Genomic DNA, 14,540 nt, shown 5'->3' with positions numbered 1-14,540 from the left:
GTTTCTCTAGGAAAGCTTTTAAGGCAGTTATTTCATACCTCAAAAATTACAGGGAAAAGAATTTTCTTGTGCTCGTGAGACCAATTTTCCATCCAGTTTCAGGCTATAGTCTGCTTCCTGCATAGCCTCATTCTTCCATTTCCATTTAAAAGTCAAATGCTTCTCTCCCTCATTTAGCTTTCATGTTGCTCAAACTAGGCACCTGGTTATAACTTCCACTGCCAGTTCTTTTGCATCCAACTAGGAATAATTTGCTTCTCAAGAATTGCTGCTGCTGCTCAACAAATCTGGCCCTGCTGAAGAGTACAGACAGGTATAAAAGGTTTGTAGAGACTCCTTTCTGTTCCTGGTAGCCCTGCTGTATTATGGCTTTTTATGAAGTTATCTGGGATCTTTTTTTGTTTGCTTTGTTGTTTTTGAGGAAGGGGAATTTTAATACTAACCCTGAATTTTTATAACCTTTGAAAAGAATATCCTTGATTTTGCAGGAAGTTCTGCAGAAACAAGAATTAGAGCCAGCCTCAGGATGTGGCACAAGGTTTACTTGTCCAAATTTTATAAAATTTACTCCCAAGTTTCTGTTTACCTCTGAAATGTCTGCAAAGGACAAGAGGCTTCTAAAGACAGTGCCTGATAAACTTGAAAGATTGGTTTTTTAAATTGATTCTTTAGGTGAAAGGAGAGTTGGCTTCTGCTCCCTGCAGCACAGATTGTACATCAGTAATGGTGGAAACACCTGTTTCCTTCTGGGCTGGTTTCTCTTGTTTTGCTTAGTTGCAGAGATTCTGTATGTGCAGGTGAATTATTTACATTTTAGGAATGAATCAGAGGCAAATGCCAGAGAGGGCAAGCCAGCGTTGTGGCTGCCCTGGCAGCACCACCACTGCACAGAAAGTGACTGTGTTCAGTTTTATCTATTCCATTCCTTATCTATTCCATCCACTGACCTGCTCACTCCAAGTTTTACCCGGAATCCTGCTCCTTATTCTTAAGGGCCGTGAGGACAGAAGAAACAGTCTAAAGGTACTCCGAGATTCTGCATCAAATGCTGCAGGAGAGATGAAATTTGGATCTTATATTTGTAGCTCAACCCCATCAATAACAATACAAAAAGAAACCCACTAAAACTTCTGCCTTAACGGAGGATTCAATAACACATAACACATTGTAGATTTTGATTCAGATTTTTAATAAATTCTGCCAGTAGAAGCTTTCAAAGGCAATGATATATCAATAAATAACAGTTAAATTGAGTTCCTGAGAAAGAACCTACCACATGAAAGAATGTCAGATAGATGTAAATAACAAAAAAAATGGCATTACTATATAAAAAAGCAGTAATACTGAATCTTACATGAACTGTCACAGCACAAGCACGTCATACCTCAGAACATTCCTTTCATACAAATGTAAACAAATACACAATCATTTTTGTTTAGTTTAGGCTGATGAATTCATATGTTGTTGCTTAGATATCTAAACAATGGATAGGATAGGATATGCTAAAACATTAAGGAATAATATGTGGAATAATATACGGAAAAAATAATGAAGCTCCAAATTTAAAAATAAAATAAAGTAAAAACATATTAAAGGAGTGTTTTCATCAAATGTTATTAGGTCAATCACTTTAAATAGGACTGTTACACTAATCTGAATTACGGATTTTTGCGTGTGTTTACTTATTTAGTTATATATAATATATATGCAAATATGTATGGCTTAATTATCTTTAGTATTCTGATATCATCTTGAATAATTCTCACTTATACATACAAGAAAAATGCATATTTAAACATAGTTAAAAACTGATATTTCAAAGTATGCCTATAATTTGACAGAAATGAAGGCCTATTGTGCTCCATCACAGCAACATTTTAACCTCTGGACAACGGGACAGAATGACCTACCAACAATGCCAACATTTTTCAATGTCAGTGCCTAAAACACTAGGATCCTAAATGGATACACATGTGGGGTCTGATGTCTGGAAAGCCACGTACCTCCAGGTCCCATAGGTGTCTGTGTGGAGCTACAGGCACCCAGCCTCAGCCTTGCTGTACCCGGGGCCTTGGCGTGGTACGGGAGCCCCGCGCTGGGAGATGCTCCAGTCTGGATGCTGTGCTGCCTCTGCCAGCTGGAGCCACAGCCTCTGTGCTGCTCCTGGCCTGAGCCACAGCCTCTGTGCTGCTCCTGGCCTGAGCCAGCCCCATTCAGGCTCTCCCCACAAATCTACTCCATTGTAATGCTCTGGCTGCTGATCCTCAGTGGGGAATTGTGTGTACCCGTGACATGTGCTTGCTAAAACCATCTATTACATCAGACCACAACATGACTACTCAGGTTTAACCTTTGCAATCTGTTTTACAAAATTTATATTGGATACAATCATAAGAGGAAACCATCCACACAATACATTATCAACACACGGTTTAAAATGGTCTAATTTTAGACCCTTAGAAAAATGAATCCACAGGACCTGCCTGTGAATGGCAAGAAAAGGCCATTTCAAATAGAAAACCACTGCTCATGCAACATTATTCACACACTAGACAATGAAATCACACCCAAGTTGCCACTTACTCACACTTTCTATTACACTCCAATAAGCAGAAGGAAATAAAGCAGCTTTAAGGTTATGTCACAATTTTGAAATGTGGAAAATACATATAATAAACAAAAATCACGGTGTGAATGCAATGGCATCAGTAAATTTAGAAAATTAGAGAGCAGTTTCCTTTTTTTCATTTTTCTTCTTTTTTTTCTTTCTTACATTATTGCACAGAGACCTTTCATCACATGTTCTTCAGCTTTATGCATCTTCCTAAATGTGAAGTAAGTGCTATGGATAAAATAAAATGTAGAAAAGAAGAACAGCAGCATGATTTGTCAAAGTTAATCCCTATAATTTAGTAGGAAAAAAACCCTGCTATAAACAAAATATAAGTGCTCTTTATTCATTTAAAAAACAACGCTGACAGTTGCAGAAGTCTGTAAGTGTTAATCTGAGTAAGGGGGATGCTGACCTCAAATAAAAATAGGCCAGAAATGACAGACTGCTGGTCTTGCAGATTTTGGTGAAGACCAGGTTTTCAAGTGTAATTATCAGCAAAGTTATTTACAGTAGAACTGACCTGAACTTTCAAGAGTGCCATCTTTAGGACCTGGCCCTGCAAGCTTCTTTTACTCCCCAGGATGTCTCCAGCCTCAGCTGAAGGTACACAAGTGCTGCAGGATCAGCTCCTAAAGGATCAGTTAAAGGTCCTATTGGATTTGAGATTAGTCTTATCTGAGTACTCTATACAATAATTTACACATATACAGGCTGACAAGCTCCAGTCTGATCTACCACACCTTTGTCTTCTACATCAGACTTCTCAGACTGGCAAACTTCCATTCCTGAAGGCTTGGGATACCTGAATGGATACCCGTTGTCATCAAAGAATCTTCGGAAAGTAAACTCATAAAAAGCATGTTCTGTGTGTTTGCTGTTGGAAGAGGCTAGTGGATCCCAGGTCCTGGTGCTGTCACCACTAGCATCACTCCAAGAACTTTCTTCTTCAACTGGATCAAAATTTGAAGTGTCCATTGGATGGCTGATCTTTGGAACATAGGGAGCTCGCTGCCTACGGATATCGGTAGAGAAGTCCATAGAGTGAAAGAAAGAATGGGCTTTAATATCATCTGCTCCATTCCTTCCAAGCCTGTCCTCGGCAGCACAGCAGAGCTTTGTGATCAGATCAGTTGCCTCAGGGCTCAGCTTGATCTGTGAGGGAATGTGCAGTGTGCTTTCCCAATTTATCACCTGCAGGTAACAAAGGTATTAAGGAACTTCTGATCTGGAAACAGAACTCTTCCAATGGCCAACATGGACTGTACAGGAGCGCACATATAACAAGTCATCTCACAGTCTGCATAGTTCACAGCTTCAAGAACCCAATTACTAGATTGCGTTTCCTGTTAGTAAGTACTCTAATGAACCAGAAAAACATTGTTGGCTAGCAGACAAAAGGGACAATTCCATTTTTTAAAAGGGCAAATTCCTTCCTGAATGTTCCCATAATCAGATTTGAGAATATACTCAGTTTACACAAAGGAATTACTTCTCTTTGTCTCCAAAATGTAAACTAGGAAACAAGTAATAACTGTCTCTCTGTAAACAAGACAGATTCCCTCTAAAATGAACTGCTCAACTTTGAAACACTTATATTGCCAACCACAATTGTCACTGGCATATTAGGTACTAATAGGCACCATAAGCAATTAAATGGATGAACTTGTGCTTGAGAAATCACAATTCTGCTGAGAAGACTCGTAAAACTAATATCTATCTCTGCAGTTGGACAAGTCAGCTCTAGACTGATATTCAGTGTCTTCATTTACTGGCAAAGGATGTGTGCTTGCACAGAACTATTTAAAATCAGGCTTTTTTAACCATTACTCCTTTCTCTAGCAAAAAAAAACAGGAGTAAATGTGGGAAGGGAAGGGTTAAAATTTTGCTACCACAGACTGGAACTTTGCTTCAACTTACCTTCAGCTGGGTTTCTGTGGGTGTAGGAGCCAGGAAAGGAGGCTGTCCCACTAACATCTCAAAGAGGATCACACCAACACTCCACCAGTCACAGAGCTGAGTGTATCCTGAAAGGCAAGTCAAAAGGCTGACCTCCACTAGCCAAGGAGAATGTGTACAGAGCTACTTGCAATTAAGTATTAAAACATACAGCACAAACTTCTGCCTTTTCTCAGACAAAAGGTCTGTGACTTCTGCTTGCTGACCTACTTCAACTGCTGTTTACTTCTAGTAAAGATCTAATCCTATTGTCCTTGAACCTTTCTGAATAAATACTCAACGAAAGTGAGTCATGAAACTATCATTAAAAAGAATGAAGGAGGGTTTTTTTTGTGCCCAGTCCCACAGATATGCAGCACAAACTGAACCTCAAATACAAAAATGTTTAGCAATCGATGTGCACCTTAGGTTTAGTGGAGGTGTCCACAACTTTGAAAAGCTGCTGAAAGTCAGAGCCTAGCTCTACAGGCAGAAGAAAGCCACAGACGACACTGTGAGCAAGTTAGAAGCAAAGGAACAACTTTAATCACTTCACTGCTGTGACAAGACGAATAAAGTGTATATTTAAGATCTGAAAAAAAAAGAAAAAAACTGATTTCAATTGAATTTGTGTAATCAAATTATGTAGGAGCCAATGTGAAATCTCTGTTACAGAAGACCATGCTTAGGATCTATCTTGCAGACAACTCTCAACATCTAATCTCCTTGCTACAGTGACCATGTCAGTTCTGCATGGACAGTCACCAAGTACTGTCCAAATTCTTCAAGCTAACCTTTTGAATGTAGGGTGTCCAGAGGAAACTGTGAAAAGCTTTCTGTTGGGCTCCCCAGGTTCTGGCTGGGAATATGGAGGACTTATTTCTGCAAGCTTACATCACCCATGCTGAAGTGGTCCATCTGAATTAGTGATCCAGAACTGTCAGCTGGCTACTCACTGGTCTGTGTAAACTTGATAGAGGTCAGAGTTGTACTCTGTGAGTACATATAATCTGCTTTACACTTGAAAAATATCACTCTTAAAATCATTCAACACATGTATTAGCAGCCTCAAAGGCCTCATAGTGTGCAACTCACACACAAAGTATGGCCACCACCAGTGTCAGTGAAGTGATACTAAACACTGGAGCAGGAGGAGTTCTCCTTAATCTGAGCTAAGTGTTTGTGGCCTTCAGAATGACAGTCTTCCAAAGCAGCAAGCTTATTCAAGGAAAAAGAAATAGCAAAACAGGAGAAAAATACAGGTTTACCTACCTTTACGAAGCAGGACTTCAGGAGCAATGTAATTAGGGGTTCCAACTAATGAGTGGGCCAGACATCTCTGGTGCTGCTTCTTAGCTCTTTGTTCCAATGTCTTCAGCCTATCTCCACATCGACAGTTGGACACATCATCCCAAAGATCACTGGGCTCCATGCTGTCTTGTCTCATATGGCTCCCTTTCAAATAGGAGAGAAAGTTCACATTTATGGTCATAAAACTCAACACACAAAGAGCAAAGTATTTACTCAGACCCAGAGCCATCTCCTACTCTCACTGAAGAACAGCATTTTAATTTTAAACTCAAGGTATTTTTTTATGTTCTCCTATTCACAATAGGTTTTCCATACAAAATGTCCAACAAAATGTCTCTGTCTCAGCACTAGGAAGTATAGTTTCATATAGGGGACACAGAACTATGGAGCATACTTAAGTTAGCTACACCAAGTGTTTATGACCTCTTTGCCAACAGACACCAGAACTCAACAGCACATACAGGAGACATGATGACTACTCCAAATCTGCAATTAAATCATTTCACCACTAAAAGAGACCCTCCAAACAAGTATAAACTGAAAAATAACTGCTGCTGCAGTGAACAGCCACATTATTGACAGGGTTTTGAACAGCATTGGAAACAAAAGGACTAGAAACAAGCTAATTGAGTCAGAGAGAGACAGACACATTACATTGCCACTGACTGTTTGTCCAGTCTCCTGATCTCGTGTTTCTGCCAAAAGGTAGGTGCTTGTTTCAAAACAAATACCACAATACCATCCTAGAAAAAGGGCGAAAATATTACCTTTCTGATAGTATTTTGAATTGTGAGTCCACCTGAATCCAGTACACAGTCCAAAGTCAGTCAGTTTGATATGCCCATCGAGGTCTATCAGAATGTTGTCAGGCTTGATGTCTCGATGGATAAACCCCATTTTGTGCACACTCTCTATGGCCAAAGTGAGCTCTGCAATATAAAATCTAGCCAGACGCTCTGGGAAGACCTCCATCCGAATCAGCAGGCTCATCATATCCCCACCAGGGATGTAGTCCATCACAAAGTACAAATTGTCTTTATCTTGGAAGGAGTAATAGAGTTTAACCACCCACTCATTGTCTGCCTCAGCAAGTATGTCCCTCTCTGCTTTGACGTGAGCCACCTGATTCCGGTTCAGCACATCCTTCTTTCGCAGAGTCTTCATGGCATACAGGGCATGGGTGTCCACTTTGCAGGCCAGGCATACTTCTCCAAATGCACCAATACCCAGAGTCTTGATTTTCACAAACATAGATTTGTCCATTTTGGCCCTTTTAAGTCTGTTGTAGTTGGACTCCTTCTGGTAGAGAATTTTCCTCATTTGTTCCTGTTCTGCTTCACAGAGGCCAGCCTTTACAAAGGAAAGCAAACCATAAGAGCTAGTACCATAATATTCATGGCAAGAGAAAAATAAATTAGCATTCCTAAAACACATTTCTCAGAAAAATTAACCAAGAACCAGAAAAGATATATTCATGAGGGATATACTCTCTTGTCTGTCTGTTGAGGTATTTCTGAAAAAAGGGCAAGTTCACTGTGCCCAAACTTCTTGTCTGAATTTGAAATATCTGAGATTGCTATGCCTGTCTCTTTTGGCTGAACAAGAAGACATAGGACAATATTGTCAGAGAGGGGAATACAACGTAACAAACCTGACCATGGGATTTGGTTTACACCTTTCAAATGTGCACTCAGCCACTGCACTCCACTACTTGTATGTGCACTTAAGCCCATCTTAATTTAAAATGAAACTTAAAGCTATGTGTAGCACTTCACTTTGTTCATAACAGTTCCCCAGGGCAACTCACATTAACTATTCCTACCTTGGGCACTATTTGTTTGGTTTTGTGTTGCAATTAAAAAGCTGGTTTTGACCTACACATTCCCAAGTGCCTTGGAACCTTCTTTAGAAATTGTGTTTCTTCTTCTGCCATAAGCATCCTTCACTCTCAAGGTTTTTAGATCTCCTGAGCATCTGTTATATAAAAACTTCTCTTTTTCTCCTCCCAAAATACATACATAAAATCCTCATGACCGGTCTCCCCTCAGCCACTGCAGCCCAGACCCTGGTGCTATTTCCCTCCTAAATGTATTCTTTTCCCTCTCCACCCGAGCTGTAGAACAGCTGGCTTGTCCACCTCCTGCCTCCAGAGAGTCTCCCAGTAACTGCAAGTAACATTTCACAGGGCTGGGGGGGAGAAACCTCCTGGAAAAGAAAGAAGCAGCAGGATGCAACCAGACTTTCCCCATCTTTCAAGACAGAGCCTGCAGAGTACCAACTCTACTAACTTCAGTGTCTGGCCCTCTGCTGAGGGCCACTGGTGGCCTCCATCAGCAGAAACCCTTAGGCTGACCCCCAAGCTCCTCCGATAACTCACTTTCTGCAGCATGCTCTTTTCTTTCTGCACACCCCCAGTTCCAAAATCCTGAGTTAGTTGGCATCAACTGAACTACTTTTGAGAGAAAAATCAGCACCTGGTGAGAAGGGGCCATTGGGAAGGTGGAGGAGGCTGAAGCTGACTGATTAGCAGGCTAGAAGCCCAAGCATACACCCACAGAGCTGCTGCTTAGGCTGATTTAATTTCACATCTGTAGTCTAGGTAGCTAAAGATGAATGTGGGCAGCCAGACTCTGCAATGAGATCTCCACGGTATAAAAATTAAATCTGTATGAATAAAGGATAGGGTAAGTCTACAGAAACTTCAGAACAGGTAGGATGAAGTTTCAGAATGAAGGAAACAGCCAAATCAAAACAAGGTATACTGTTTTTGAAATGGAAGATAATTAAATCCACCCATAATAGAGGAAATACTTTATAGGATAAAATAATGAGTGTACTCTGTTCTTGCTAATTCTAGAATAATGCAATATTAAGATAGTCAAAATTTCCTGCATGTCAGTGATAAGGTTTCTATGGGAAGGAGTTGTTTCTGTTTATACCTGAATTATCTCTGAATGAGGGAAAGCTGAAGAGTCAGAAGAGAAGAACTAGCACAATTAGATACTGTTATACCTCTCTACAAATCATTCTCTATCTCAGTCTCAGGAAAATACTCACAAAACTCAAGCAACACAATACAACCAGTACTTGTAGAGAGGACAAACTATTAACTGTCAGTAAAATGCCAACATTTCAAGAGCTTTTCCAAGAATATTCTCTTAATTCTAACCTCAGTAAACAAACTCCTGAGTTTTCTGGTACAATGTAAGCATCGAATCAATTGACTCTGGAAACTGACTGTGCTAGGGAAGATTGGGTAGTTAATTATTACCCATTATGCATTAATAACAGCTTTCCTTAGAGCTTATCCTTTAATGCAAAAGCAGACAAGTCATATTCCAGTCATGCCTGGGAAGAAAAAAACTCCTCTTCCAGAAGCAAAAATTAAAAACAGAGCTGCCAGACCAACCATCAGAACTTGGCAGCTTTGTTTTAAGCAGCTACAGTTAGGCATGAAAGAAGTTCTATCACTATGCTAAAATGCATCTCCCTGAGACCTGCTTCTAGCTAGAACAAGTTCTGGCAATGGTCCCAAAATCAGTTCAAGCTGGTCCAATATGGTTACTTGCATGACATCATTACTTACATGTCCTCAACAGACAACTTTCAGTCAAGTATTACACAGTCATCTGAAAATATGGCACAGTGACTGCCAAGCTGAGCCATGCTTTGGTGAATGGGCAGCAATCATGGGACAGTGAGGAGGAACTAGAGCAAAGAGTTTTACAAGAGCTGACAAAGTATTGCCAGAACTCTCAGCCTCAAGCCTGCATTCTAAGTTCTTACCTATAATGGGGGGGTGGGGGGGGAAGGGGCTTGCATAATTTTACTTTTCTGGTACAAAGAAGTATCATTTCACATCTCAGGTTTTTCAAACAGCCTCCCAGACTTGCATCCACACTTCTAAAGGGATACAGTCTGCTACAGGGAGGTGTCTTATACTTACTACTTCAGTGGATTCTGCCTTTACCATTTTTTTAAAACAAATTAAAAATAGCAATTATCAGTTTGACCCTATTAGATTTTATTATAACAAAACAAGAATTACTTTTGCCATTTCTTGCTCCAATTGTAACCTTCTGTTCATTTTCTGCTGGTAGGTCTTTATGACGTTCTCTACATGCTGCTCCATGTAGAACTTGAAGGCAAAAGGTGAGTAACTCTTTATTCGGGATTCTCGCTTTTCCTCATCTTTGCCATTTTTTCGCACAGGCACCGGAGACGTCTGAATCTGCTTTTTATCTTTGCTTGGTTTTTCAGCTTTAGTGCTCTTGCTGCTTTTATCATTTCGCTCACTACTCTCTTCAGCCTTGTTGCTTGTTGAACTGGGGACCACACGCAGGGTCTGCTCCATGCCCTTACACAAGGAGTTGATATCAAACTGCTCAGAGGTGCCGGGAAGTAACAAATGCTTGGGATAGGGTGGGGGTGGACACCGCAGCTCCTGGTTACCATAATCCACATCGAGCTGGTAGGCATTAGCTGCTCCAGGCGGTGGCACATGCTGCTCCATGATCTCCAAGCCATCCACAGCCGGTGCCTGTGCAGGCAGCCACGCAGGGTGGGACGGTCCCACTGCAGTCTGAGGCTCTGGTCTCATCACCCGCATGCTCTTCACTGGCTGGAGGATGTGAGCAGACGTGACTGCCGTGATTGTGTTTGGAGATGTAATGGAAGGATCGGGTTTTCCTGGAGGAACCTGTCTCATAGACACTGTCACTTGTGGCTGTTGCTGGTGGTTGTTGAAGGAGTTTGTTCTGCTTGGCACCGTGGCATCAGGTCTGAAGGATACATGTTGCCGTGGAGATGTTTCTATTCCTGGGTTTTGTACAGAATCTCTGCGTGATGGTGCTGCTGCCTGCCACTGCTGAACTTGAGGATTGTTCATGTCATAGAGGTCCATGTTTAGGCTATTTCTAGATGGAGTCAATAGATTTTGTGGTGGACTGTCTGAAAAATCATTAGCAAAGGCTGGACCTCTGGATATCACATGCATTTGATGAGAAGAAGGACTTGTCTGTTTGTGATGAGAATGTGAGATATACAGGCTTGCTGGTGCCTGCTGAAATGCATGACCAGTATTGTTCTGAACAACTGCCCCTTTATTTTGGAGATTGGCATATCCCCCCTCCTGCTGCATCTTGTTTTGGAAGGATGGACTCCGCTGAACACCATATCCCATAGGCTCCCCCTGCACCATCATGTGCTGCCTGCTGTAATGCTGGCTGTTGCAGCCATGGGACACCTGCAGCTGCAAGGCCTGACTGCTGTGATTAGCCACGGGATAATTAATCACAGAAGACTCCATATTTGCAGGGTATGCTTTCTGCTGAAGGCTTGTTGGTGTGCTGTGAGTGCCTACACCAGCAGGTCGCTGTACAGGAGCAGTCATAGCTGAAGACTGAGAAGTAGAGATTAAATAGTCCATGTATGGCCTTGGAACCTCAGTAAGCATATTTGCACCTTCTGCTCCAAAGCCTGTCCCTTCATAGGCTGCATTACCAATCTGATGGTAGGACGGAAAAGATTCATTTGATCCTTCAAAGCTTGGCCTGCGGGTTACATTATTTGGCACAATACCCTTTCCTTTACAAAAAGAATACAGAAGAACGTTAGGAAACAATTCAGATGAAACAATTACTTTGTATTACTCATGCATCTATACATACATACACACACACACATGAACACTGCTGAGGGAGTATGTGTTTTAAAAACACCTTTCAACATCTAAATTAAACAATAAACATATGAAGTTATAGGTGCCAAGGATTCTTACTGATAATGAGCTCCTGGCTCACAATAATGGTCATGCCAGGAATCATCAGGAAATCCTACAAAATCATGAAAATAGAAGCACAAATTCCCTAACTATGAACTCATCAGACTACTCTACAGCCTGTTTCCTAAAGCTGGACTTTGCTCTCAGACAGGAGGAAGCTACAGAGCAGTGTTAAGTACAATGGAAGGAAAAAAGCTCCTGGAAGAGCTTTCCACACAACTTAAAGTCAACAGTGCTATAAGCTACTGGGCCATCACAGAGTCCATCTTCTGCACAGTGAGCCACCTGCTCACACTTGTTTTCTGTTTACATCTTTCTTTTCTTCTCCTTCATTTAAACAAAGGCATCATACAGGTTGTCCTGTATTCCTTCCAGAGTACCCCCTGATATTACTCATTTTTCATCTGTTGGGGAGGAAAATCTTTCAGGGTGTCAACATATTCATCTTATTTTGAAGAATGTGCAGAGACAAGATAGCAGCATTCCTACAGTGGAAGTGTTAATGGCACTTTTCATCGGTTCTTTGATCTGAGGACAAATTGCAGGTGTATAAAGCATTGGCTGTGCTAAAAAGACAAGGGGAGACTCTGTGCTGTTGTTACATTTTTGTTCCCCTTCTGGTTCTTTAGCTCTCACAAATCACAGGACTTGGCTCATTTATGCCTAAACCACTTCCTTTTAAAAGCCCAACTTCATAAAGCCTGTAAGAATAGCCATTCTGAACTAACAGGCTTGAACAGTGCACTACAAGCTTTCTGCAGTACAGCATGCCCCAGCTGGGCTGGATGCAGCACACCTGAGCACAGCTGCTGACTCCTCACCTTGACACACAAGCCCTGCTGCCTTCGGACACACAGGGACATGCACGGTATTAAGACAGGTCTCTGCACACTGAGGGTGTGCACTACACTAAATGACACCCTCATAAAGAATGCAATGTTTTGAAATGGAATCAGGTTGGACAAATAATCAGAGATCTTTAAAGTGAAATCTGTAATTGGCAGCTCTTTTTCCTGTGATAACACAAGGCCAGAATTACTGAGGCTGTTCTTACAACACCCCTGACAGCTCATCTGCTGGGACACCGCGAGATGCACTGATGATGCTGTAGCAATCCAAAGCATTCTAAGAAGTGGGTACTCTGGCCTGGAAGTGGGAGGCAGCCATAAGACCCATTTGTCATCTCTGTCAGCAGGATTCATGCTGAGCCTTGGGTGCAAGCTGACTTTGCTTTCCCTTATCAGAGGCCAAAAGAAAGTAGCAGCAATAACTGCGCTTCTTCGGGACACATAATTCAGGTGTGCAAATAATCTTGATGTCAAGAGAGATATGATGTCCACCTCCTAGATTTATACACCAGTAAATCTGTTCTGATCCAATGGGGGAATATCTGGATTTGAACAAGAGATTTCTGTTTAAGAAGGTGAACTGTGAATGTGTACACAGACAACTCTTTGGAAGCAGGTGGCCTTGCAAAGCCAGGTTCTCTTCACTGGAGAGACTGCTGTGGAACACTGCTGTCCAACACTTCTCCCCAGCAGTGACCCTACTTTAAAAACTAGCTTATTGCAAGAATGAAGAACACAATTTAAAAAAACAAACAAATAAACAAACAAACAAAACACCAACAAAACAACAAATCATGCTTACCTGGTGAGGTTTGCTTAATTACACGTACTATCTGTTCATTTCTAGGATCCAAGTAGCTCATCTTACTGATGTACTCCAGGGCTGCCTCAATACTTCTGCTCCCTGTCTGCTTCAGTGCTCGGACAGCCATCTCCTGTACAAAGCAAACCAGAATTGAATCATGTTGTGACAAAACCCAAGCACTGGACTGCAAGCTGAAAAGCAGTAAGTGTTCTTACATTAATAGGAGCATTTTAAATACCAGATCACAGCTGCCTGAAGCCAAATAGACTCATATTTTGAAAGCATTTGCATGCCTTACACAAAAAAATCATAAAAAGAAAATAAGAAAACATACAACCTACCCAGATTCTAGCAATTAAAGAAGTCTCAAATTAAAATGTGTACTTCAAGAGCCCTTAAAACAATCTTTGAATAAGGAATGGAAAAGCCAGCATAGTTTCACACTGGACGAAATAAAAATTTAGCTGTTAATATTTGAAAGCATGTCCCTTAATCACACCTGAACACAGTAAAAACTTTATCCTTTCACAAATACCACAAAGAAGCTAATTAGGCAGAGGTTGATTTCTGCTCCCTAGAGTCCACAGGGAAGAAAAACTGCTCTTTTCAATACAGCTGGGACATCATCCACTATTTGTTTGGAATATGACTGGGCATCCCAAACTGAAAGCTACACTGTCAGTCTTTTTAGCTATAATTTATTAACAACCACAGTTAGCAACCCCTGCTCTACTCTACAGCTCCTAGCAGTTTGTTTATTCTTTTACTTATAGCTCAGGTATATTAAACACCCTTCAATGACTTGAGCACCGCATGCAAAGCAAAATTCATAAATCCTCAAGAGGCTGAATGGTCTTTTCTGAAATGATGGAGAAACTGAAATCCAGAGCTTTAATGTTGAGTTTCACTCACAGAACTTCACCCATCAAAAAGTTGGATACCTACTCAAAAGTAGTTGCTGAGCACTACTTTTCCACAATCACCTCCAAAAGGCAATTCATAAAATAGATATAAGAGGAGATAAACCTTAGTGACACATGATTAGACAACTAGCTTGAACTAAACTCCCAGCTCTTAGATGGCTGAAGCTGAATGAAATGAATGCCATCACCAAGGATTTGCCTGCAAATGTCAGTATCCTATTCCCTTGCCACTTAACTGCTATTTTTAGGGGAATTCTGTCATCACAACCTGCCCACCGAGCACTGAATCAGAGGGAGGTCGTGCCTCCCTGGCTTGGCTGC

The 14,540-nt window shown here is 41.2% G+C and overlaps 1 protein-coding gene across 2 annotated transcripts in view; it reads right to left on the bottom strand.

Annotated features, from left to right (window-relative positions):
• Positions 1-863: 863 nt before the first annotated feature.
• Positions 864-14,540, bottom strand: part of LATS2 (large tumor suppressor kinase 2) — a 49,022-nt gene continuing 35,345 nt past the window's right edge. The window contains exons 3-8 of one of the 2 annotated variants that reach the window (XM_085580578.1): positions 13,294-13,426; positions 9,910-11,447; positions 6,629-7,211; positions 5,823-6,005; positions 4,533-4,639; positions 864-1,048 (exon numbers count right to left, since the gene is read on the bottom strand). In XM_085580578.1, coding sequence (XP_085436704.1) covers positions 989-1,048; positions 4,533-4,639; positions 5,823-6,005; positions 6,629-7,211; positions 9,910-11,447; positions 13,294-13,426 — 2,604 coding nt within the window. In that variant the 3' untranslated portion in view covers positions 864-988. Of the gene's footprint in view, positions 1,049-3,039; positions 3,806-4,532; positions 4,640-5,822; positions 6,006-6,628; positions 7,212-9,909; positions 11,448-13,293; positions 13,427-14,540 lie in introns of those variants that run through there. The other variant, XM_021539969.3, reaches the window with a different exon arrangement.

The sequence above is a fragment of the Lonchura striata genome, chromosome 1 (assembly GCF_050655825.1).
Source record: "Lonchura striata isolate lonStrDom1 chromosome 1, ASM5065582v1, whole genome shotgun sequence".
Taxonomy (NCBI): Eukaryota; Metazoa; Chordata; class Aves; order Passeriformes; family Estrildidae; genus Lonchura; species Lonchura striata.
Note: the sequence above shows the minus strand (reverse complement) of the source record. Positions and strands in the feature narration are given on the sequence as shown.